Source organism: Carassius gibelio, chromosome B3 (assembly GCF_023724105.1).
Source record: "Carassius gibelio isolate Cgi1373 ecotype wild population from Czech Republic chromosome B3, carGib1.2-hapl.c, whole genome shotgun sequence".
NCBI classification, from domain to species: Eukaryota; Metazoa; Chordata; class Actinopteri; order Cypriniformes; family Cyprinidae; genus Carassius; species Carassius gibelio.
Window position 1 is genome coordinate 24,179,508 of NC_068398.1, and position 23,209 is coordinate 24,202,716.

The 23,209-nt window shown below is 39.5% G+C and overlaps 1 protein-coding gene across 1 annotated transcript; it reads right to left on the reverse strand.

Moving 5' to 3' along the window:
- Window positions 1-1,797: 1,797 nt before the first annotated feature.
- Window positions 1,798-22,768, reverse strand: LOC127951758 (caveolae-associated protein 1-like). Its single transcript, XM_052549756.1, has 2 exons — window positions 21,779-22,768; window positions 1,798-3,942 (listed from the first exon to the last, which is right to left on the reverse strand). The coding sequence occupies exons 1-2, from the start codon at window positions 22,340-22,342 to the stop codon at window positions 3,205-3,207; spliced, it is 1,302 nt and encodes a 433-aa protein (XP_052405716.1). The 5' UTR covers window positions 22,343-22,768; the 3' UTR covers window positions 1,798-3,204.
- Window positions 22,769-23,209: the final 441 nt, after the last annotated feature.

Below are 23,209 nucleotides of genomic sequence, written 5' to 3' on the forward strand. Positions count from 1 at the left end.
AGTAAATTCAACATAACATTTTTTTTCATTGTGTGACAAAGTGGCCAATAAACATATTTCAAGTGTTAAATGTGCTCTAAAGAACAGCTAAAATAATTATTTTAACAAAATGTCTTTATTTTTTTTGTTTTATCATACTAGATGGGTCATTTTTGACCCATGTGCATAAACTTGATGTAGCGACAAAATAATCTATGAATTTTTTTTTTAATATTAATTTGTGGTCATTGTAAAGAAAAAAAAAATTATTATTCATGAATCGTGAAATTTATAGATCAGGGAATATTAAATGCTAAAATAAACTGATTTCAAAAGATAAAACAAAAAGATGCCCAGCGAAGTATGAAATATCATAGGAAATGAATACGGGTCATTTTAGACCCATGTTAGTGCATCAGAAGGGGTTTTCATAGCTTTGTGCATCAAAGGGTTAAGTGAGGTCAAATCATTCATGTTTTAGCATTTGCTTTTGTTTTCTTTCGCGGTGGTCCAAAATTAAGTTTAAGGTTTAATCCTGCTAAAAACTGGCCCTTAAGGTGCATTCATGATGACATCAACTAAATCTATCTGCCTGCAGTGTTGATCACTGTCTGTCATCCCTCTGCATCCCTTTGCATGAAGTCACTATTGTTCATGTTTCACTGAAAATGAAGAAAATGAAAAGCTTAGTTTCAATAAATGCTCTTTTTGGTTTTAGTTTAGTAGTTTTGAAAGGTGCTCATTGATTTTACTTTTTAACCCTATAAAGCAGACTGTACATGCAAATTTTAAGACCTATAAATTATCAACCAAATCGAAACATGCTGAAAAACATGTAGTAATTCCTTCGGCTATGTGATTGAGACTCTCTTAAAATTAAAAGACAAAAACAAGAACCTTTTGTGAAACAGAAAGGTTCTTCAGATGTCAAAGGTTCTTTATGGAACCATTTAGACAAAAGGCTCTTCTATGCCATCATGTAGGTCAAACTTTTTTTAGTAATGCTTTAAAGTATAATTAAAAAAAAATGTTTTTCTGCTTAAAAGTTCTAAACATATTATATGCTTTATAATATGATATGGTATATATTATAATTTTATTCTCACACTTACTGGACTGAAGCACCTTAGGTGTACTTGATTATGTATAATTGTTTAGGAAAATCATGTTTAAATGTAAGTATCAAATATGATACATTGGGCTTTTGAGGAACAGGAATCTACAGACCTCTGATCATAAAAGCATAATTGAATCTTACACTAAGACATGTTATTAGGAAATATAGAGTGACAAGTGACATTTATATGTATTTTATTTAGGCAGTCTGCTTTACAGACTATAAATATCTCACTGATTAAAAAGACAAGCAATCATAATTGCATCTTACATTGTGTGAGCATATAAATAAAAAACTGCATATTCAGTTTTATTCTTCCTTGAGGTGACTTATCCCTCAATATTCTTGTATGAGCCACAAAAGCTTGATGTATCAAATATGGTACCCGACAAAGAACATATATGCAAACTTTTATTTTTAGATCTTTTTTTTTTTTAATTGTCTAAAGGTTTAGTAAACTGTTTCATAAAAAAAAAGAAAAAAAAAAGATTGGTTTGACTAATATTTCATATGCCAGGCTTTATAGAGTTAATATATAGCAATAACAAAGGCACAAATGATCAACAGTGTGCAACATCTGCTCTCTCTCTGACAGCTGTAAATATGTCAGTAGATACAGAGAATGAAAGAGAGTTTGCCTGTAGCATTTAGATTTATTCACAAAACAAATCAAGCCTCAGACATCACAGAGCACAAAGGTGGACACTTGTATTTGTTTATTAAAAGCAACCTACACCTAAAATCCATTTATACAGCCACAAATCTCAACAGCAAAGCCATAAGCAGCTTCATTCAGACCTTCACACACAAAACTATTGCCCATGTGTGCCTGCAGTAACTGCATATGTTCATAATAGTGATACAAAATGTGTTGTTTGTCAAAATTAGTCTACTCAAGCTATATGAAATAATGTAGGCCAACTGTTTAACATGAACACACTTAAAGTACAATGAAAGATCAGTAATTGAGCTGAATATACCCAGACAGGAAAGAACTATGATGTGTTTCTATTTACTTCAGTGAGCTGGACTACACAATGACTATTATATCAGCACTACTTTTTCATTGAGTAGGTCCCTGTTCACCTAATACTGTAATTATGTGTACTTTAAGCATGTTAAAGTGTATATGTACAAACAAGGTAAACAGTCAAATGAATTTACTTCAGAATGAATAAAACTGAATGCTGAAAAGGAACCTTTTCAGGGACTGATATTCAGCGTGATCTTACAGGTTTGTGAAAGCTTCTTGTTTACATAGATCATAGATCACAGATCAGATTATGCCATCTGTAGGTGCAAACTGAAGCAAAGTTGAGTCAGAGCTTGGATTACATTCAAGCCAGTGATTAGACCACAAAACAACTCGCCATAAGTACATTATTAAAACCTTCAGCTTTAAAAGAAAAACATTCGGTCAGCAGTAGTTTTTTGCAATTCTTTCTTTCTTTCTTTCTTCCAACTGTTCCTTCATGGCATTAAAACAAAGCCCAGATATTCAAAAAGATGCATAAGCCCTGCTATTCATTTATCCTGTTGAAATCAGCAGCCATAGTACAAAGAACACAAGGTGTTCATTAAATATAGGCACTTTAATATAAGTATATATTGGCAATATCTGGCTGCAATCCGGTAGCCTTGATTAGAAATGCTCGAGTTAATATTAAACGTCTAATTAAATGCCATGAGAGTGTTTGTGAAAATATTCTTGTGGAGTGCAAACCTCCTCACATCCACCTCTCCTGAAAATACTATAACATTCTTTTATTTGTAAGATTTTAAATGTAGATTAAGTGTAATCACATAAAAAATAATTTGATCTTTTTTTAGTATCATTCGGATCTAGACACAAAATGATCAGTAGTTGATTTAAAAATTGACAGCTGAAAAAAAAAACAAAAAAACAACAACAACAACCTTGTGGTTGAGAAGATAATAAGAAACAATCAAACAAACAAACAAACTAAATGTTCAGCCAAAGGTCCAGTCGACTCCTTTAACCCGTCCTCAAGCACATCTCAGTTCCCTACATCCTTTTAGCCTTATTTATCTCCAGACTTCCACATGATTTTCCCATGTTGAGCTTTCCAGGGCTCAGCGTGTTGGACTCACTGGCTGGCCTTCTCCCTCGGCCTCACCGTCTCCTGGAACACCAGACGAGATTGATCCGCTGCCTCTAGTAAGGCCTCCATCTCTGGGCTGTCAAGACTGACCAGTTCACCTTCCTCCACCCTTGACACTAGGCCCCCTTCCTCCTGGACCTCCTCATTCTGCTCCACCTGCTCGTCCTCGTCCTCTTCCTCTGGTTCTGGTGTGGGTTCGATCTCACCCTCACGGACCTTCTTGACGTGGAAGGTGAAGGGCGGGACGCGGTAGGTGGATGATTTGGAGCGGGCGTAGATGGGGTGGTCAGGCTTCAGTGACTTCTTCATCTTCTCTCTGGAGCTGCGGATCTTCTCGCGGCGTTCGGTGTTAGGCGTCATCTTTGTTCCTAGCTTACCCATCTTCTTCCCCAGGCTCATCTTGGTCTTCTCAAGGTTCTCTCGGGTTCTCTGGCGTGTCTTCTCCAGGTTCTCTTTAGTTCTCAGTCGGGTTTTCTCCAGGTTCTCCTTGGTCTTCTGTCTGGTCTTCTCCATCTGCTCCTTGCTGAAAGCCATCTTCAGCCTGTCCACCTTCTGGAGGCCGCTGCGTTTGATGCGCTCAGCACGAGATTCCTCTATGATCTCCTCAACCTCAACTTCGTCCTCAGAGCCACGCTCTTCCTCTGCTCCTTCACACAGCACCTGCTCTCCTTCCTCTCCTGCAGCCACTGGCTTCTTAGAGACCTTCACAGGTTTCACCTTGTCCTGAGAGAAAAGGGGAGAAAAATAAGGAACTAAGATCAGATTAGACCAGACAGATCAGAACATTTTTCCAGATTCGAACCTAAACAGTTGGTGTTAAAGTAGCCATGCGAATCAGAGAAACTTCCCCTTTCAGTGTTATAAAACACTGTATGTGCAAATACATGTTTCATAAGAGTGTACTCAGCAGACTTTGTTCCTGTCCAGAATATTAAGGGGGTTCATGACCCTTTAAGCTTGTTTTCTGACCCTTAAACTAGTAAACTAGTTTCTTTTGAGGGCCAAAAATAACAGGGGTGTACAGGTGGTGAGCCCAATATTTGACCAATACTTGTCCATGATTTTTTCAATCAGAATAAAATGATATAGCCTATGCTTTCATCAAAAGTTGACTAAGTATTAATATTACTTCAATATTTTTGCAGTGTTCATTTTGTTTCTAAGATGATTGCTTTGGACTCTTTGTTTTGTTTTGTTTTTTCTTTGTGGAATATGTATATAAATAAAAAATACTGACAGGATACTGTATATGTGTCACACACCTGGACTCATTTAGTGTTTTTGCCCCAGTGACCCAGTTTCTGTCTTCCGTGTTTAGTTTGATTAGTTCCCAGGTGTGTCTATTCTATTCCTCATGTGTTCCATGTCCCTGTTAATTTAGTTATTCCATCCACCTGTGTTTCCCCATTATCCTTTGTACTTAAGCCTTGTCCTTTCAGTTCTGTTTTGTCGGGTCTTCAAATCCACTTGCTACTTACGTGTGTCTACCTCTGTGCTCCATGTTGGATATCCCCTGTGTTGGATATATTAAAAGCCTTATTCTGTTTATCCTCGACTCCGTATTCCTTCAGGCAGCGTAAATCCGTGACAGAAGACCCGACCAAAAGAAGAAAATAGAAAACTGTGTGTTTTTCCCCTCCGTTTTGTTTTTGTGTTTTCAAAGTCTTTTTGTTTCGTAGTGTTCTATGGATCCCCTCTATCGTCCCGAATTCCTCATCCTTCTGCTGAAGCAGGAAGGACGTTCTCTCGAGGACCATACCAGACAGTTTATTCTATTAGCTTATGCCACCAGCTACCCGGACAACGCGCTCTGCACCTTCTACAACACCAGCCTGAACTCCAAATGCAGAGCGTTGTCGTCCGAAGATGGTCCTCGAGAGGATTTCGCCGCATTCGTGGAGTGGACTCTGGCGAGAAATGGGTCACCTCTCACCGTCTGCCCCATAGAGGACCTCGCCAGCCCCACTCCCGACCCAGAGACCAGCCAGCCACCATCACGCCGCACGGAGCCAGAGCCCACCGCAGCCGCAGAGTCCGAGCCATCCACTGACAGGGAGCCGGATCTCGAGAGCGCGACTGACCAGGTGTGTGAGCCGGCAACACTGTGCATCGTGGGAGTCCTCGTGGAGATCGAGGGCGTGGAGGAAAGCCCTGCCCACACTCCTGCGACTGAGGGTGAGCTATATGCAGTCTCTGAAAGTCATATGGAGCAAGTTCTGGATCTGATGGACTGGTCTACGGAGGTAATCCCTAATATTCCTGTTTCCCCGCTGGTTCCGTCCAGCCCTGATTCCCCTGTATACCCTCTCAGTCTCCCACTCCTACCTCCTCCAGTCATTTCCTCTGCTCCATTTCGGCTGGTTCCGCCCAGCCCTGAGTTTTCTGTTTCTCCGCTGGTTCCGCCCAGCCCTGAGTTTTCTGTTTCTCCGCTGGTTCCGCCCAGCCCTGAGTTTCCTGTATCTCCGCTGGTTCCGCCCAGCCCTGAGTTTCCTGTATCTCCGCTGGTTCTGCCCAGCTCTGAATCTTCTGTTTCTCCGCTGGTTCCGCCCAGCCCTGAGTTTTCTGTTTCTCCGCTGGTTCCGCCCAGCCCTGAATTTTCTGTTTCTCCGCTGGTTCTGCCCAGCCCTGAGTTTCCTGTGTCTCCGCTGGTTCCGCCCAGCCCTGAGTTTCCTGTTTCTCCGCTGGTTCCGCCCAGCCCTGAGTTTCCTGTGTCTCCGCTGGTTCCGCCCAGCCCTGAGTTTCCTGTTTCTCCGCTGGTTCCGCCCAGCCCTGAGTTTCCTGTGTCTCCGCTGGTTCCGCCCAGCTCTGAATCTTCTGTGTCTCCGCTGGTTCCGCCCAGCTCTGAATTTTCTGTGTCTCCGTTGGTTCCGCCCAGCCATGATTTTTCTGTTTCACCACTGGTTCCACCCAGCCCTGAATCATCTGTGTCTCCGCTGGTTCCGCCCAGCCCTCAATCTTCTGTGTCTCCTGTATTCCCTCCCAGCCTCCCTCTCCCGCCTCCTCCCAAACCTGCTGGTCCCTCTACTCCTCTTTCGCTGGTTCCGTCCAGTCCTGATCCTCCTGTCCTTCCTCCCATCCTTCTCCTCTCTCCTCCTCCTAGACCAGCCAGTTCCTCGCCATCCCTGCTGGTGCCAGTCAGTCCCGCAGCTCACCCTCAGTCCGCGCCATCGGGGCGCGGTGGTTCGCCGCTGGACTGCCAGTCTCCAGCTCCGCCTTGGCGTGTTAAGGCCCTGTCTCCGCCTCCAGCCTCCGAGCCCTGGACTCCTCCTCGGTCCTTCGACCCAGCGGCTCCGCCTTGGCTCTTAGCTCCCTCGTCTCCTCCGTGGCCTGTCATCCCACCTGCTCCACCGGGCTCCCTCGTCCCTCCGGCTCCACCTTGGTCAGTCGTCGACCATCCGCCACCTCGGGACTCCTCTCCTCTGGTTCCACCTCGTCACTCCATCCCTCCGGCTCTGTCAGGCTCCTCCTTCCCTCCAGTTCCACCTCCATCCTCGGTCACTCCGGCTCCACAGCGGTCTGCCAGGACCCCGCCTCTGCCTTGGTCGCCTGAGCCTTCAGCTCCACCTAGGCCCTCCGGATCCTCGACGTCACCCTGGCTCTGCGGCTGTGCTGCTCCATCTTGGGCTCCTCACCCACCGGTGCAGTCTCCGCCTGTCGGCCCCCTGGTGTCGTCGACCCTTCCTTCACCATGGCTCCTCCCGCCGTCGACTCCACCTTGGATCTCCGTCCTGGCTGGTCTCTGGTGGACCATCTGGCTCCTCCTGCTCCTGTCTCCTCCCTGGCTCCTCCCTCCGTCGTCTCCTCCCTGGCTCCTCCTTCTGTGGTCCCTGTCTGCTGGCCCCCTCCTGGGAGTCCGTCCTCCACCGGAACCTCCTCCCAAGTTCCCACCCACGCCTCCCTCGGTTGTTTCTACGGTGCGAGGACGCACCTACTGGGAGGGGGGAGTACTGTCACACACCTGGACTCATTTAGTGTTTTTGCCCCAGTGACCCAGTTTCTGTCTTCCGTGTTTAGTTTGATTAGTTCCCAGGTGTGTCTATTCTATTCCTCATGTGTTCCATGTCCCTGTTAATTTAGTTATTCCATCCACCTGTGTTTCCCCATTATCCTTTGTACTTAAGCCTTGTCCTTTCAGTTCTGTTTTGTCGGGTCTTCAAATCCACTTGCTACTTACGTGTGTCTACCTCTGTGCTCCATGTTGGATATCCCCTGTGTTGGATATATTAAAAGCCTTATTCTGTTTATCCTCGACTCCGTATTCCTTCAGGCAGCGTAAATCCGTGACAATATGGACATAAAATATTGATTGGGGTTTAAATAATTTCTTAATATTTTATATCCTGTTCCCGATCATTCTTTTTAGGTATATTCTGCAATAAAGCAGCTGACTGTACACTGCTGACTTAACTTTGAATGCTGACTTCATTATGAGAAGCTAATATCCAATAATGACTAGGTTATATTTTCCCTGTTGAAAAAACAGCATATGCTGGTTAGGTATGTTTTGATGGTGCGATGCTGGTTTAAGCATAACCAGTTGGACATCATTCTGTCTCAGGATTTATAATCGCTCTATATTGTTCCTCCTAAACGTGTTCTTAACATTTTAATATCCCTTTAAGTCATTCAGTCCTCATTTGCAGATCATGCTTATAGACTGATATTTTGAATTCAGATTGTGCTATAACTCGTCTGAGCACGGGGAAAGATGATCACCATGATTACACGGGTGGAGCAGCTTCATGATAAGATAATGAACTGATTTCTATGCTACCAGTATGAGAAAATATCAATGGGATTAATTTTAAATATGGGCCATTACTAAAATCATATTGAGTACACAGCACTCCCTCTAACTGTAAATGGGATGGTCACACACACACACGCACACGCGCACACACGCACACCCACACACACACACATATGTGTGCATGTTTTTGTGACATCAGGACACAACTCTGTATAATAACATGGGTATGACAGAGGTATTACAAGGAGAGGGTGACTTATGAGGACATAACACATGTCCCCATTTTTCAAAACACTTCATACAGAATAAATCATACAGAATGAGTTTTTTTTGAGAAAGTAAAAATGCACAAAGTTTCCTGTGAGGGTTAGGGTTAGGGGTAGGGTTGGGGTAGGGCAATAGAAAATACAGTTTGTACAGAATAAAACCCATTACGCCTATGGAGAGTCCCCATAAACCACATATACCAACGTGTGTGTGTGTGTGTGTGTGTGTGTGTGTGTTATTTTGAGAAGGAGAAGCATTGTGATTGTCTTTTCTGCTCAGCTTGTAATTTGACATATAATGTTATTTAAGCACATGAAAAAAATGCTGTTTATTCGTTTTCTTGATCCTAATGGCTGTATTCAAAAGTAAAACACACCCTCTGGTGGTCAACAGAAGAAGTTGCAGATGCAGAGATCTCTTAACGATTGACAATCAGTCATATTTGGTATCCCTGAATCAGGCCCCATGCTAATGAAAGTCCTTGTAAACTTATATGCTCTTCCTTATCTGGTTTGTGAAGGCTGAAGATGTGTGCATGTGTTTATTTTAGGCCGGCCTTTCAACTCTTTGCATTCCATCTGCTTCATTCCCTGAACGGTGCTCATTCATTCACTCCTTAAGCTATTACTGTATCACTCTCCCATTCTGCACACTAAATAGTAAATACTGATGCTGTCACCATAGTAACCGCATCCACTAACTGACTCACAGACTGCTCGGAGGACTGAAGACCTGCAGGTATTGTGCTGTGCGTATGAGTGTGTGTGTGTGTGTGAGAGAGAGAGCGAGAATAGACACCAGGGCCGTGCACAGACCTTTTGAGGGGCATGTGCTGAAACTGAAAAAGGGCACCCCCTCTCTTTTTTTATATCAATTATATATATTCTCTTTTTTAGCTATTCTGTTTGGTTTCATAAGCTAATTTGTATTATTTGGTTAACATTATTATGAATGACATTGAGAAGAGGAGAAGGTGAGCAACGAGTCAAGTATTTTTGACTAACTTTTTTGAAATATAATTTAAGTAATTATGTCCAACACTACAGTACAACTCAATTCCAGATTATAAGAAACTATAGCCATACAGTTACTATAACATATCCAACATGTTTCCGCCTACCTGGCAAAAATTTGATACTGTGGTGGACCAGGGATGTTGGTTTCTTGAAGGTCTCTTATTCACTACACTTTCCCTAAAATAAGCCAGCAATGAAAAAATAAATAAAAATAGTGTGAAAAGTACAGTTGCAGTGAAAAGCATTTCTGAAGGATCACGTGACACTGAAGAGTACTAACTGGAGTAATGATGCTGAAAATTCAGCTTTGATCACAAAAATAAATTACATTTTAAAATATATTCAAATAGAAAACCGTTATTTAAAATTGTAAAAATATTACACTATATTACTGTTCTTGCTGTATTTTGGATCAAATAAACGAAGCCTTGGAATGAATCATGAATTATATTCTGCATGATAAAATATAAAGATTTCACAGTGATCTTCTGTATTTTTTTTTAGTTACTACTACATTACTGTAGTAAAACCATGTTTTACTACTTTTTATACAGAGAGTATACGGAGAGTATACCATAACATGATTATCCTAAATGTTAAAAAATTAAGTGTATCAGCAATCATAAATCAAAGAAGAAATTTCTTAGAAATATAGTTATCTAGGTGACGAGGATCACTCGCTGCTTTGTGTAAGTTCCAGTACGAAACAGCGCGGGGGCGCACCTGTTATGATTTTCCGATGGTAAAAACAAATTGTATGTTGTTGTTATCAATATATAGTTTTTGACCAGCGAATGCGTGCAAATGTTATTTATTTTTTTTGTCCGTCATTAAAACGGGGACGGCGCCTGCCGCTGCCGGGATCACATTACATTTTCATCTACAGGTTACAAACTAGTTTTTGTAGCTATATAGACGGAGCGCTCAGTTTTTCCTGTGGTAAAATGCATTTGGCCAAAATCGCATTTTATAAAAGATGAAATGCTACTGTATGCACAGGCTAGTTAAGTGTTGGCTATGTATTGGCTATGACTAGATGGCAAATGCTAGCCCTCTCTCTCAGGCGACGTCCCACATGTCTCAGCCAGTCAGACAGACATCCAATAAATAAAATATGAGCCTTTATAGACATAGTGTTTAGTAGTACTTATTCAAACAACAAATATTTATTTACCCTTCGCAAAACTGTTCAGCTCAGCTGTTGTCTACTGTGCGGCTGCTGTGGAACTTCAGTTGATTCAATGAATATAGAGGGGGCGGAGTTATCAGCTTACTGACAGCTTGAGGATCGAATTAGATTTACACAAGCTCGTTTTAAGAACTTTAATTTGCTAAATATTTGTAAAACAGACATACAGACGTAAATGGTGACCAATAGCATTAAAAAAAAAAAAAAAAACACCAAAAAAAAGGGCACTTCGGAGTGTAAGGGCAAAAGGGGCATGTGCTCTGCACAGGTTGAGCCCTACCTGTGCACGTGCCTGATAGACACCTAATAAACATCCTGAATGGCATAGTGTTAGATGTGCACTTTACTTGATGTCTTGGCTGACTTTGGTGACGCCTCCATTTGAGTTTAGCGGCTTCTGTTTGTCTTACAGTCATTTGCAATGTCAAAACATACCATTTCCGTTTTTGATCCAGAAAGGTTTGTCCTTATGTGAACCTGGGTTCAATAAAACCCTTACATTCCAGCACAAGTCAGAATATAGAGGAACAGAGATTTGTGTGGTGTTACACAATGCTGGAAATGTGCACTGATCATTGCGCATGCACCGCAAACACTCCAAACAGCCAAAGCCAACAGAGAGAGCTCAATGTAAACACACAAAGAACTACGGAGAATTCAATCAAGCTCTTTTTCCGTAACAGTTTGCTGGGCCACAACATATTCCAGTAACACATGCTGCCTGGTAAATAATGCGGATTCAGGGAAAACCGTATGGATTGCATCATCTTTTGTTGTTGAATCACAGATATTATGGCACAGTTAGCAGCTGTTCCAAATTATTTCCATACGTCTCCATGTCCTCTGTATTTAAAGGGTCAGAATCCACCCAGAAACATAAAGGTTATTTGTAATATCAATTTACAGATGTGTTCCCCAACAACATGGAAGTCAAAGACTTACTTTGTAACAAATAATGTAAATTTGCTTGTTGAAAATCTGAAATTAAACAGCTAACTAAAACAATTCATGCAAAATATGTATTTAAATAAACTTATATTATTTAAATTAGTACAATTAAACTTAATATCCGTATATTTTATAAAGCAGCAATAAGTTTTTATAATCCCACATTTTTTAATAGTTATTAAATCCATTAATCGAGTTTGTATTATGCTATGAATTGTAAAATAATTACAATACAGAAAAAAACTGTTGGCAGAGACTGATTGAAATGAATGGTAGCAGAGTAAAGATATATCTGCAATTGCCAAGACTTCTCTTATAAAGCAAACAGGCAACTTTTAACGCAGTAAATCTTTATCAAAATCATTGAAATCACTCACTTGTTTACCAAAGAGAAAATAGAAAACTCATATTGTACATTGTGGCCATTCCTGGAATATATCACCTGATACTAAAACCCAATCAATGCACACAGCAAAGTCAATATTTAGATAGATTCTCAGAAATAAACAATTTCAATTATTGTAAATTGTAATTATTGTAACAATTTAAGTAAACCAGACTAGAGTTGAGTCACTGGGTACTAGTCCAAAATAAACACTTACAATGTGCCAAATCCCAGTCAAATCTGGCTTCGCAGAGTAATTTAAATGTTTGCCAGTTGACTGGTGTCTTGACACACAGTGTAAAAGTGACTTTTTCTTACTGAAAGTTTTCCTAGGAAAAACAACTAGTGCAGCAAAATCACAATTTATTTTTGTGAAAATACACCAGACATAATTACTTAATGACCTTCATAATTTTCAACGAAAATGTGGCTAAATTCCAGTGTCATGAGGATAAATAATATATATAATTATTATTATTATTATTATTATTATTTGTAATTACTATTATTATTTTAGGAGAAATAACAAAATTCTGTTCCCATGGCTGATAAGACTCATTTATGACCAGTAAATTCTCAGATCACTTTTGGATCCTGATTGCATTTATGTAATACTAGAAAAACAATAGTGCAAATACAGTAATCATAAACACTACATTAATACAACTGGCAGTGTGTCTGGTGCCATGTAATACCCTCAAACTCCTGTTCAAAAGCTCTAGGCTAAAAAGAATGTCAGTCCACACTGTATATATATAGAAGGATCCCCATCTAACACCCTAAAAGAGGCGAACAATTACCCAGATTACAGCGATGTGTGGACCATGGCACCATGATAACCGTTGCCAAGACAGCAGCAAAAACATTTGGTCCAGTAGTTCGAATGACATACAGATAAACAAATCAGCCGGTGATGAGCACATAACAGCTGTGTGTGTGTGTGTGTGTGTGTGTGTGTGTGTTTGAGGCATGATGTTGAAAGGCATGTTAAGGTTGAGGCACTGAGCAGCTGTTGACTTCTGTTGGGTTCAGAGCAGCAGCTGTACAGCAGAACTCCTACCTGAAACAACCGGGAATAACTTTAAACATTACTTTAGTATGGGATTTATGACAGGTTTAACAAAAATATGATCTCTCTATTAGATAAGAGACTAGATCTGTGTCATGCCAGCCAGGACAACACCACAAGTGCACACGCACTAGTTTATGAATGCTAAGATACCATTAACAAATGAATCAAACAGGCACCACAACTGTCTGTAATTGGCTAAAGGCTTTATTAAACTACTGTGGCTGAAACAGCAGCCATCTGGTATTTTTATGCATCTGACAGCTTCATAATGTCAAAGAGGTGAAGGTTTTTCACCCATTAACCTCCTTATACACAGGGCTTCTGGGTATACAAGTGACAGTATGTATAACATTATCTAGCAGCTCAACTCTTTTCAACACTGATGAAATTTAAAATAATTTTGAGCATCAAATCATCATATCAGAAGGATCATGTGACACTGAAGACTGGAAAATCATGCTGAATGAGGCCGGAAATTCAGCTTTTCATCACAGGAATAAATTACATTTAAAATATATTACAATAGAAAAGAGGTATTTTAAATTGTATTAGTATTTCACACTATTACGCTTTCTGCTGTCATTTTTAATTAAGTAAATGCTGCCTTGATGAGCATAAGAAACTTTTGAAAACATTAAAGGGATAGTTCACCCAAAAAGGAAAATTCTGTCATTAATAACTCACCCCCATATCATTCCAAACCCGTAAGACCTCCGTTCAATGACCCGGATATCAGACACTGCAGTGAACGCGCTCACAACAGACACGGAAGAGAACACAATGCTGAATAAAGTCGTAGTTCTTGCTATTTTTGAACCAAAATGTATTTTCGATGCTTCAAAAAATTCTAACTGACCCTCTGATGTCACATGGACAACTTTATTATTATTTTGTTACTGCCCTTATAGTGTAGAAATACACTATATTTTAACTTCCTTTTTTTATCCTTTCCCCAACTAAACTAACAGAGAGTTAGAGAAGATTTAAAGAAGGTACAGAGGGTTAATGGGTTCATTATATGGCAGTGGTGCTATATAGCACCTCAAAAACCCTTTTTGTTTTGTGTGTGTATAATTGACCCTTTGCAAAGACCCCCTTCCATACTGCTGCTATGTCTGACAGGCCATGTCAGAGCAGGTTCGTTTTGGTATGAAATATTCTCCGCTTTCAAACTGTCATTTTGTAAGAAATTCTAATTCATGAAATTTGTTTGTTGGGCATAAATAGCAGATTTGCCATTATGATTGGTCAGATTGCCTGTCAATCAAACTCCGTGCAAAGGGTCAGTTGCAATAGAATGACTCCTAATCCTGGTTTGTTATAAGTAAAGGTGAATTTTAGCTTCGGATGTGCGTGGCTGTCCTGGCTCTGCATTACCGTATCAAGTGTTGCCCCGTATTCATCTGCAGCCCTGCCCCATGCAAGCGATATTGAAGAATGCACTAATTCCAGGACCAGCATGCAGTTGTCATTTCCTGTGTCCCATATTTGACATATTATGTAACATATTAAGAAAATAAGAAGTTAAAGTGACCATCTCTTGTGATTCTTTGTAAACACATGCACACACAACATACTGGTGGCAATGCATGCCTCATTTATTCTCAGCCCATTCATCAAACAGCACATTCTGGCCCGGACTAACATGCAGTCTACCTACACACACGCTCACACGGAGCACACACTGCTGTCTGGGTAAATCTGATACCCTGATTTCAGTTCAAAAATAGAGCAGAGGCCACCGTAATGATGGAGATCACACAACCCCCATAAGTCACAGCCACACCTCATCATCACCCGCCCAGAAAACACCTGCACCAACCCCACTCAGAATCCAGCTTTTTCTTACCAGACTGCAAGAGAAATTACAAAACCGTCCTTGTCTGTGTGCACGAGGAACCTAATACCATTCAGTCCTCTAAGACATTTGTCAGGGGGTTGAGGATTGCGGGGGCGGACACATAAAAGGGGTTATTTGAAAAAAGAAAATTATTTAGCTTGAAACTAACTAGTAAGGTATCTGCCATTGCCATTAGCCCATGACAGGCTCAGACTACAGATTATGGTGGGATGTTTGAAACAGCAATTACAAGAAATCACTCACTACAGTATGGTGCAAACACATGTAACATTTAGGATGCTTTTGATACCAAGTTTTGCTGGTTAGCTTTGTCCGTGACAGGGTACAAGATGACCTAGAATAATCTAAAACATGACATTTCTAAAAATTGTTTTGTTCAAAAGAAATAATGGTACTGTAAGTTAAACATTAGGAAATGAATATAAAATAGGAACCATACAAAGATAGTTTACTACAGAAAAACTACAGTTCAGTTCAACTGTTCAGTTAAAAAAAAAAAGGTGGAGAGAGAACTGTACATTCTGTACATACAAGGAATTGTGATGTTTCTTGTGATCTAACAACGTTTAAATAAATTTAATGCAAATTCAGAAACTTTTATTTTGTAAACACGCCATGTTGAAAAAAAAACCCCAGCATACTGTATGCTGGTTAGGTATGTTTTGATGCTGGTTTATGATGGTCATTTGCTGGCAAAGGACCAGCATCCCAGTGTAAAAACATACCTAACCAGCATATGCTGTTTCATCAACCGGGCGAAATACAATACATCGCATATTTATTATATAAATGGCATAGCTTTAAATTATTTACGTTACAAATCAAGTGTGTTTTCCCAGGTAAACGTTAATTAAGCAACCCAAACTCACCTCATATGCAGAGGAAGAGTTGAGCCCATTTTACACATACAGTCTTTACATATAAATTACCATTAAGAGATCATGTGTGAACAGGACCTTTTCAAAAATCCCTGTAAATTCGTTCGGGCAATATTGTTCTCATGGAGATGCTGTGATTACTTGTTCAAAGTGCTTTGATTACTTTGAGCTGCTGTTGAGATATTTTTTTATAAGCTTTTCTATGTAAATATTACGTTCGATGGACGTCTTTGACCAGTGCACTTCACAGCTTTTCCGAGACCCATGCTTCTTTTCCATTCATTAGATAATGCGCGTTTCAATTTCATAAGAGCAAAAACTTCTGATTGGCTAATAATGTTAGTTTGGTTCAGAGTGAAAGCGGTGTTCCTCTCATACATTTGTGGTTGGTTTTTAAATGTAGGGATCCGGTATTCTGTCGACTTGTGCTACCTTTTCAGATTTTGCTACCTCCCATTAAAACAGAGGGTAGCACAATTCGACAATAAAATGCTACCTGTAAAATCATGGTTTATTAATGTCTAGACCTACCACAACCCTAAACCTACTCGTACAGTAAATGCAAATACAGTAATTATATGTTATATTCGCGGTTGTAGCTAGAAGGGATACAGCTACAGGAGACCAACAAAAAATATTTTTTTCTACCTATTAGATTGTGTTTTATTACAACTACCCCAACCCTAAACCCTTACAGTAATGTAGATACACTAAATATAGTTATTCAGCGTGAGAAAAAGGACGCAATATTGATGTGTGCATGTGCAGTAAACCCTGGTAGGACAATCTGACGGGTAGAATAAAATGTCAGGACACTGGCACGGTGCCGGAGAACTTTAAGCCCTGTGTACAATATTGACATGCATGTTCACCACAAGTGCACAGCTGAAGAAGCAAATCATTTCAAACAATGCAATGGACATTTGGTACCAGTGCTTAAACAACCGAGAGGTCAGTGGCTATTTCATCCAATAAACTAAATGTAACCTTATGTAGCTCTGCTTGTGTTTATAAATTAAGCTGTTCTGATACTAATTTCTAATGACACTTTCCGAGAATAATGATGTTAATGTCAGTTCTGAATAAATCAATTCAAATGTCCATTTATTTATAGCATAGCAAATATTAATGTGTACTCTCTCATACACACACACACACACACACGTCAAATACTGGAGTCCAATTTTACAGGGGGAATTTATGTAGGTCTCAGAGGTGTGTGATTAGATATCTGATAAATGCCAGTAGTGTAACTTGCAGCCTCAGTGGACATTCCCCCAGAGAAGACTGAAACTGAGACTTCAACAGCATTTAAATCCACACACACACCAACATATATGCACAAGGACATACACATACACTCATTGTGAAATATTACTACAGTTGAAATGACGGTTATTCCTGTGACGCAAACGCTGCATTTTCAGCATCATTATTCCAGTCTTCAGTGTCACATGATCCTTCCTTCTCAAGGAACTGTTGTACTCAAGATATTTTGTAGAAACAGCGATACGTTTTTTCAGGATTCTTTGAATAGAAGGTTCAAAACGACAGTATTTCTTTGAAATATAAATATTTAGCAACATTATAGATGTGTTTATGGTCATGTTTGATCAATTCAATGCATCTTGTACCCATTTCTTTAAATACAAAAATCTGACACCAAACATTTGAATGCTAGTGTGCATAGTGGCCAACTCATTCAAAAGTCTGCCATTACATTAAAATCTGTTTTTCCCCTAGAAATAATGTTATTGTAGTAAAACCAATCATTTATTATAATATTAATAATAATAATAACATAAATACTTTGTTACAATTGCATTGAATAAATAAAAAACTATTATTGATATTTATAAATAAATGAATAAAAAATGCTTTTAGCATTGAAACCAGATTAAGTCATGCAGCATAACATATTTTACACATATTTTTGGCGTTCATGCAGTTTAGGTGCATGCACACACACACAAAAAAAAGACTATATAATCTATGTTTATATTGATTTAGGAAAAAAGCAATACAAAAGCATTTTCACATTGCATATTTATGTTGCCACTTCATAAAAATGAACTGCATATATCCACAGTGCCCATGTTTTAACACAGCTAATGTGTGTTTCGGAGTTTGCTCATTCCCACGAGAGATACACATGTGATCTCTCCGGTGCATCTTCTCTGATTATCCCTAACAGTCTATAATGCACCTCATTAGGCAACATATGCCCAGAGAAATGATGGGAAATTGCTAACAGAACATAATTGCGCATATAAACCAATAACTGACCTCACTCACTCTTGTCATTTTCCATCATTCAGTTCCATCTAAAAACATGATTACATGAACACCGCTCCCCCCTGCAGCCCCCCAGAGCAGCGCTGGAAGGAAATGACTCGTTAGTAAGGCTAAATGCAGAAACACTGGTGCAGGGTAAACAACAGCAATGTGCTGGAACACACTGAACCTCGGCCTGGCCACGGTACACAGACGTTAGACGCTTCTGCTCCAGCGCAGTAATGTCAGATCACTGACACAGAAGAATAATTACATAATTACTGGCACACAATGACCTCTGTGGGTTTAAAAAGAGTCATTAAACACAATTATATATTAATGTACCAGTCACACAGCTAATGATATTAATGTACAGGTGACAATGGCTGACATAGGTGATTTTCCTGTAAAACGGTAATATAAAAAGTGTATTTCTAAAAATAAAATGTAAATTTAAAAATAAATTAATATTCATGTAAATTGTCACTGGAAATCACATTGCAATATTACTATAATTGATCATGGCTGTTATCATACAAGCTAATTTATTGTATTTAATGCTGTAAAATCTACAAAAAATTGTATTTAAAACTTTAAGGCATTTTAGCATGCATCTAAAAATGATAAATACAAATAAATGTATTTCAAAATATCTTTATTTTACATGTAAATTGTCACTGTCAAACACACTGCAGTATTAATATTGTATTAATATTACCATGTAGGTGACAATAATGATATGCAATGTAATTTATGCATTTATAACCGTAAAATATAATTGTAGTATTTAGTACTAAAATATATTGTTAGTATTACTTTAATAATACGTAATTGATATTAAAATTTTATAAATTTTCTTTTACAATACTTTATTTTATATGTGAATATGTAAATTGACAGTGTCAATCTGCTATAATGATATAACCATATGACATTTATTGTATTTATTGCTGTAAAATGGAATTATTTTAATACTAAAACATTTTTATGTAATTAATATTATCTTATATTAATATTCAGTTCTATATATATATATATATATATATATATATATATATATATATATATATATATATATAGTGAACGGAGGAATGACAACGCTGAATGCAAAAGTCTAAACCTGAAGGATTCTCTGTCTTTCCCTCTGGACTGACGGTAGTGTCATTATGGCAGCTTTGCAGACATGACGGCATTCTGCGCTATAATTAGATTGTAAGAGAGAGTTTGAGGGGGGATGGGGGTCTCAGAGTGAGTCTCCATCTATCTATCTATCTATCTACTGCGATCCAGCACGCTCTAAACACATTAATCTGACTCCAGCTCGCTTGCACAAGACTCTCTTTACAACTGCGCTCCACACAGCAGCGAAATCCTACACTCCACACACTGCTCTAGCATTTGAGCAAAACACGAAAGAAAGAATACACTTTCTACATATGAAGTGTGGTGCTATTTTTAGAGTAACTGAACACCGTTTGCACCTTTGCACACAGCTATAGCTATTTCAGCGCAAAAACATTCCCACAGTTTAGTTCAACCAAGCGTGGACTGCCACCGACTTGAGGTTTTAAATAATGTCATGGTTAGTCGCAAACACGCCTATATGTCTATCTCTCAATTTATGAATAAAAAAATATATTTGTTCACATAATTGATCATTCTTTGCATAACAGCCTTCAAGGTGAAGAACTCCACTGTGCAAATTGCATATTTATATTCTATATAAGTGTGAGTAAACCATGCTTTTAACTTGGGAGGTACTGTACCATAATGTACAAAAGCCAAAAGGTGAATCTTTGTGCTTTATTTAACCTTAAATTATACATCAGTACCAAAAGAGAGCATATTGTACTGACCCAGTGACAGTTTTGTACCCATACCCGCCACCTCCCCATCTTGTTTTTCAGTTATGCACAAGATATAGACGTAAATCTTAATGTCTTCATCCTATACCTCAAATGCCAGCCAGCTATCTGTCACATCCAGCTCTCTCACACACCACAGCGAGAGAGAGATACACGTTAAGGAAAACATATAGGCCTACTCTTTGTGCAGACAGTGTACAATTACCTTATTTCCCAGAAAGCACATGTACGTTGCTGAGACATCTGTGAAAGAGAGCATCATCTAAGCATTGCCGTCTATTTTAAGCATCGCTTTTGCAAACAAACACAACAATTAAATCTTATAAACATCTTCATTCAAATAGACCATCACTCAGTAGTTTGGGGACAGTAAGTTCAAAGAAGAAATTAATACTTTTATTTGGTAAGAATGCAAATTAAGTAATAATAACGACTTGTTATTGTACACAAAACTGTATTTAAAACTAAAGCTGTAATAAATCATCATATCAGAATGATTTCTGAAGGATCATGTGACACTGAAGACTGGAGTAATGATGCTGAAAATTACATTTGACAATATATTATAAATAGAAAACAGAAACAGTTATTTAAATTGTAAGAATATTTCACAGTATCTCTATTCTTACTGTAATTTTTTATTATTAAATAAAGGCAGCCTTGGTGAGCATAACTTGTCCCCCCAAAACATTGAAAACTCATACTGACCCCATATTTTGCAATACATAAATTATTTTTCCTGCTGGTGATAAATGTAAAATAAAACTAAACTATTTTTTGTGAGTGTGGATCATGGTTTCATATATTACATTATAAATGTATTATAAAAATATCTACTAAATGTTACTCTAACATCCAACGACAAGAAAATCTCTGCAGTAGACTGGTGATAGCAACACTGATAAGCTACCAAATATCACTGTTACTCATCATTATAAATATTTTAGATAGATGGACGGACAGACAGACGGACAATTGATCAAATCTTAGCCAAATGCACAGAAGGCTCCTTTTTGACGTGCATGCAGTATTTGCAGTTGACTCATGGTATGCGCTGATCCAGCATTGTTCAGAGGTTGCTGTGAGGTTAGACAGGAACCTTTGAAGGTTCACTTAGGAGTGGATTGACACTTTACTGAGTGGGGAAATCAAGGCCAAGCCCTTCAGAGGAATCCATGTGTACTCCAAAAGAGACCTGGGAAGGAAGACTGCAAACATGCTCATGCAAAACAACATGATCGTGCTTAGTAATTATATTAGTATAGCACATTATATTAATATAGTAGCCTACATTATAAGTTGATTAGCGAGTATATTACAGCAAATGAAGTGTTTGATTGCATTATAAAAAGCTAACATCAAGGAAACAATTTAAGGTCATGATTAAGGTCATAGAAAACACATCACTGATGTAACAGAAAGTGCTCTAAGACTTTTGTTAAGCCTATTGTTATTGCTTTTTTATTTTGTTTTTTGGTCTATCCAACCCAAATACACCAAATAAAAAAATAAAAAATGTGCACTGAACTGGATTTATACATTCATAGGTGGTTTGAAAACAAATAATTTCTTAACGAGTCTCAGTCTGAATCATAATGATAGATTTTACAATTTTCCTCAAAGTGTGCATCATTAGTTTGACAGCTAGTGTGGAAATGTCAGCAAAAGCAACTGCAGTCTGAATGAATGAATAAATGACTAAGTAACTAACAAAATAAATAAAATAACACCTGGCCACACTAAAATTGCCCTTTCAACAATCGAACTTGTTCTAAAATAAAAATCTAGACAACAGCAAGAAAAAGACCACCTGGACTCAAGCTTTTATAACAAACCACAATCAGCTCCAGTTCCACAAACAGAAGGTTAGAGCCCGTTGGTTAGAGAAGGGAATGGCAACCAAACTACTGTAGGTTCAAACCCTGCAAGAGTGAGGTATGCAGATGAGAACTGCTTTGAATGAAGTATGAGCTAAAAGACTGATTAGTATCCATTAGTTGAGACAAATGAAAGGAGATATCAAAAAGACGCTCTGTCGAGCAGCCATTACTCACCTGGAAGATAAGCACTTTGAAGTTCTTTCTCTTGAGAAGCTCGTGTTCATTGTTCTCCAGTTTTTTGATCTGTCCCGCTTGCTTCTCCAGGTCCGTGCGCACACTCTTCACATTGACGTTCACCTTTCGCACCTTGTCCAGGAGCTTGTTGACCGTCCCGGCCGTCCCAACGTGACTCTTGGCCAGCTTGGCCAGCTCCGTCTGGATGCTGCTCATGTTCTTCTCCATGGTCTCCTGCTTGGCCTCCAGACCGGTCTGAGTCTGCTGGATCTGGTCCACCACACCTATGATCTTGTCTAGGAGTGCCAGGACCTTCATGCCTGTAGCCTGGGCCTCGGACTTCTGGGCCTCACCGCTGCCGCCTCCATCGAGTCCCGGCCCCAACACCAGGTCCACCTCTTCCTCCGAGTCATCATCGTCATCGTCGTCGCCTCGTTTTGATTTGAACACATTGGAGACGGTGGCAAGTTTGGTGGCAGCAGGCATCAAGGAGACCTCCTCGTCGTCGTCATCAGAGACTTCAGCGAAGACAGCACGCTCCAGTTTGAAGTCGGTGTCGGCCATGGCTTGGTTTCAAGTAGACTCAGATGAAAGGCACACAAGCTAACTTGTAGGCAGAAGCATGCACACTAGTGGCCCGGTGTGCAAGAACGCAGTCCTAGGGTAAAAATAAAGCACTAAAAAAAGACTTGAATGACGGTAGGACACCCAACGATCACAGCGCAACGACTCCAACTTGCAGGCAACAACACTTCTTGTCAACTTCTAACCGATCTTCAAGTCACCTGCACTTCTTCCTACCACTAAGTATTATTCTCTAGGTTTGCTGTAATGCCTCAAACTTTCCCTCAAGTCTACTCTGGGACCTCGGCCAGTCGGTGGAAGCAGACCCTCTCTCCAAGGTGTGTGGGAGTGTGTAAGGAAGAGTGTGAGTGACCACAGCTCCCTGTGAAGCCTGTCCGTCAGGTCTTCACTTTCCCTCCTTAGTCCAGCCCTCTGCTGCGATCACTTACTGTAAGGTCACACCCACACCGACCCTTTAAGGGGAGCCTTTCTCCACCCTCCCTAGAGCCTGGCAGGGGACACTAGAACACATACCAACCCTCTCGTTTACGCAAGGGTATGAGACAAACGGCTCAAGTTATTTTATGACTCATTGAAGCGTAAACCTGATCCTGAAAATTACTATCAAAGACACTGCTTCATTACTGGAACCACCGTTACAATACAGCACAATAACATGTTTCTAACGTGCTGATATTTCGTTCAACAGGATTAAGAGCGTTTCTGTTTGTATGGCTTGTATGTAACTTATCCCGTAAAACGGGAAAGGGGAAACTGGAAAGCTTGGATCTTTTTGTTACCGTAGAAAAATACAAAGTGCTCAAATTTTGCCTGAAATGTAAATTAAGCAATATCACAATTAGTGCG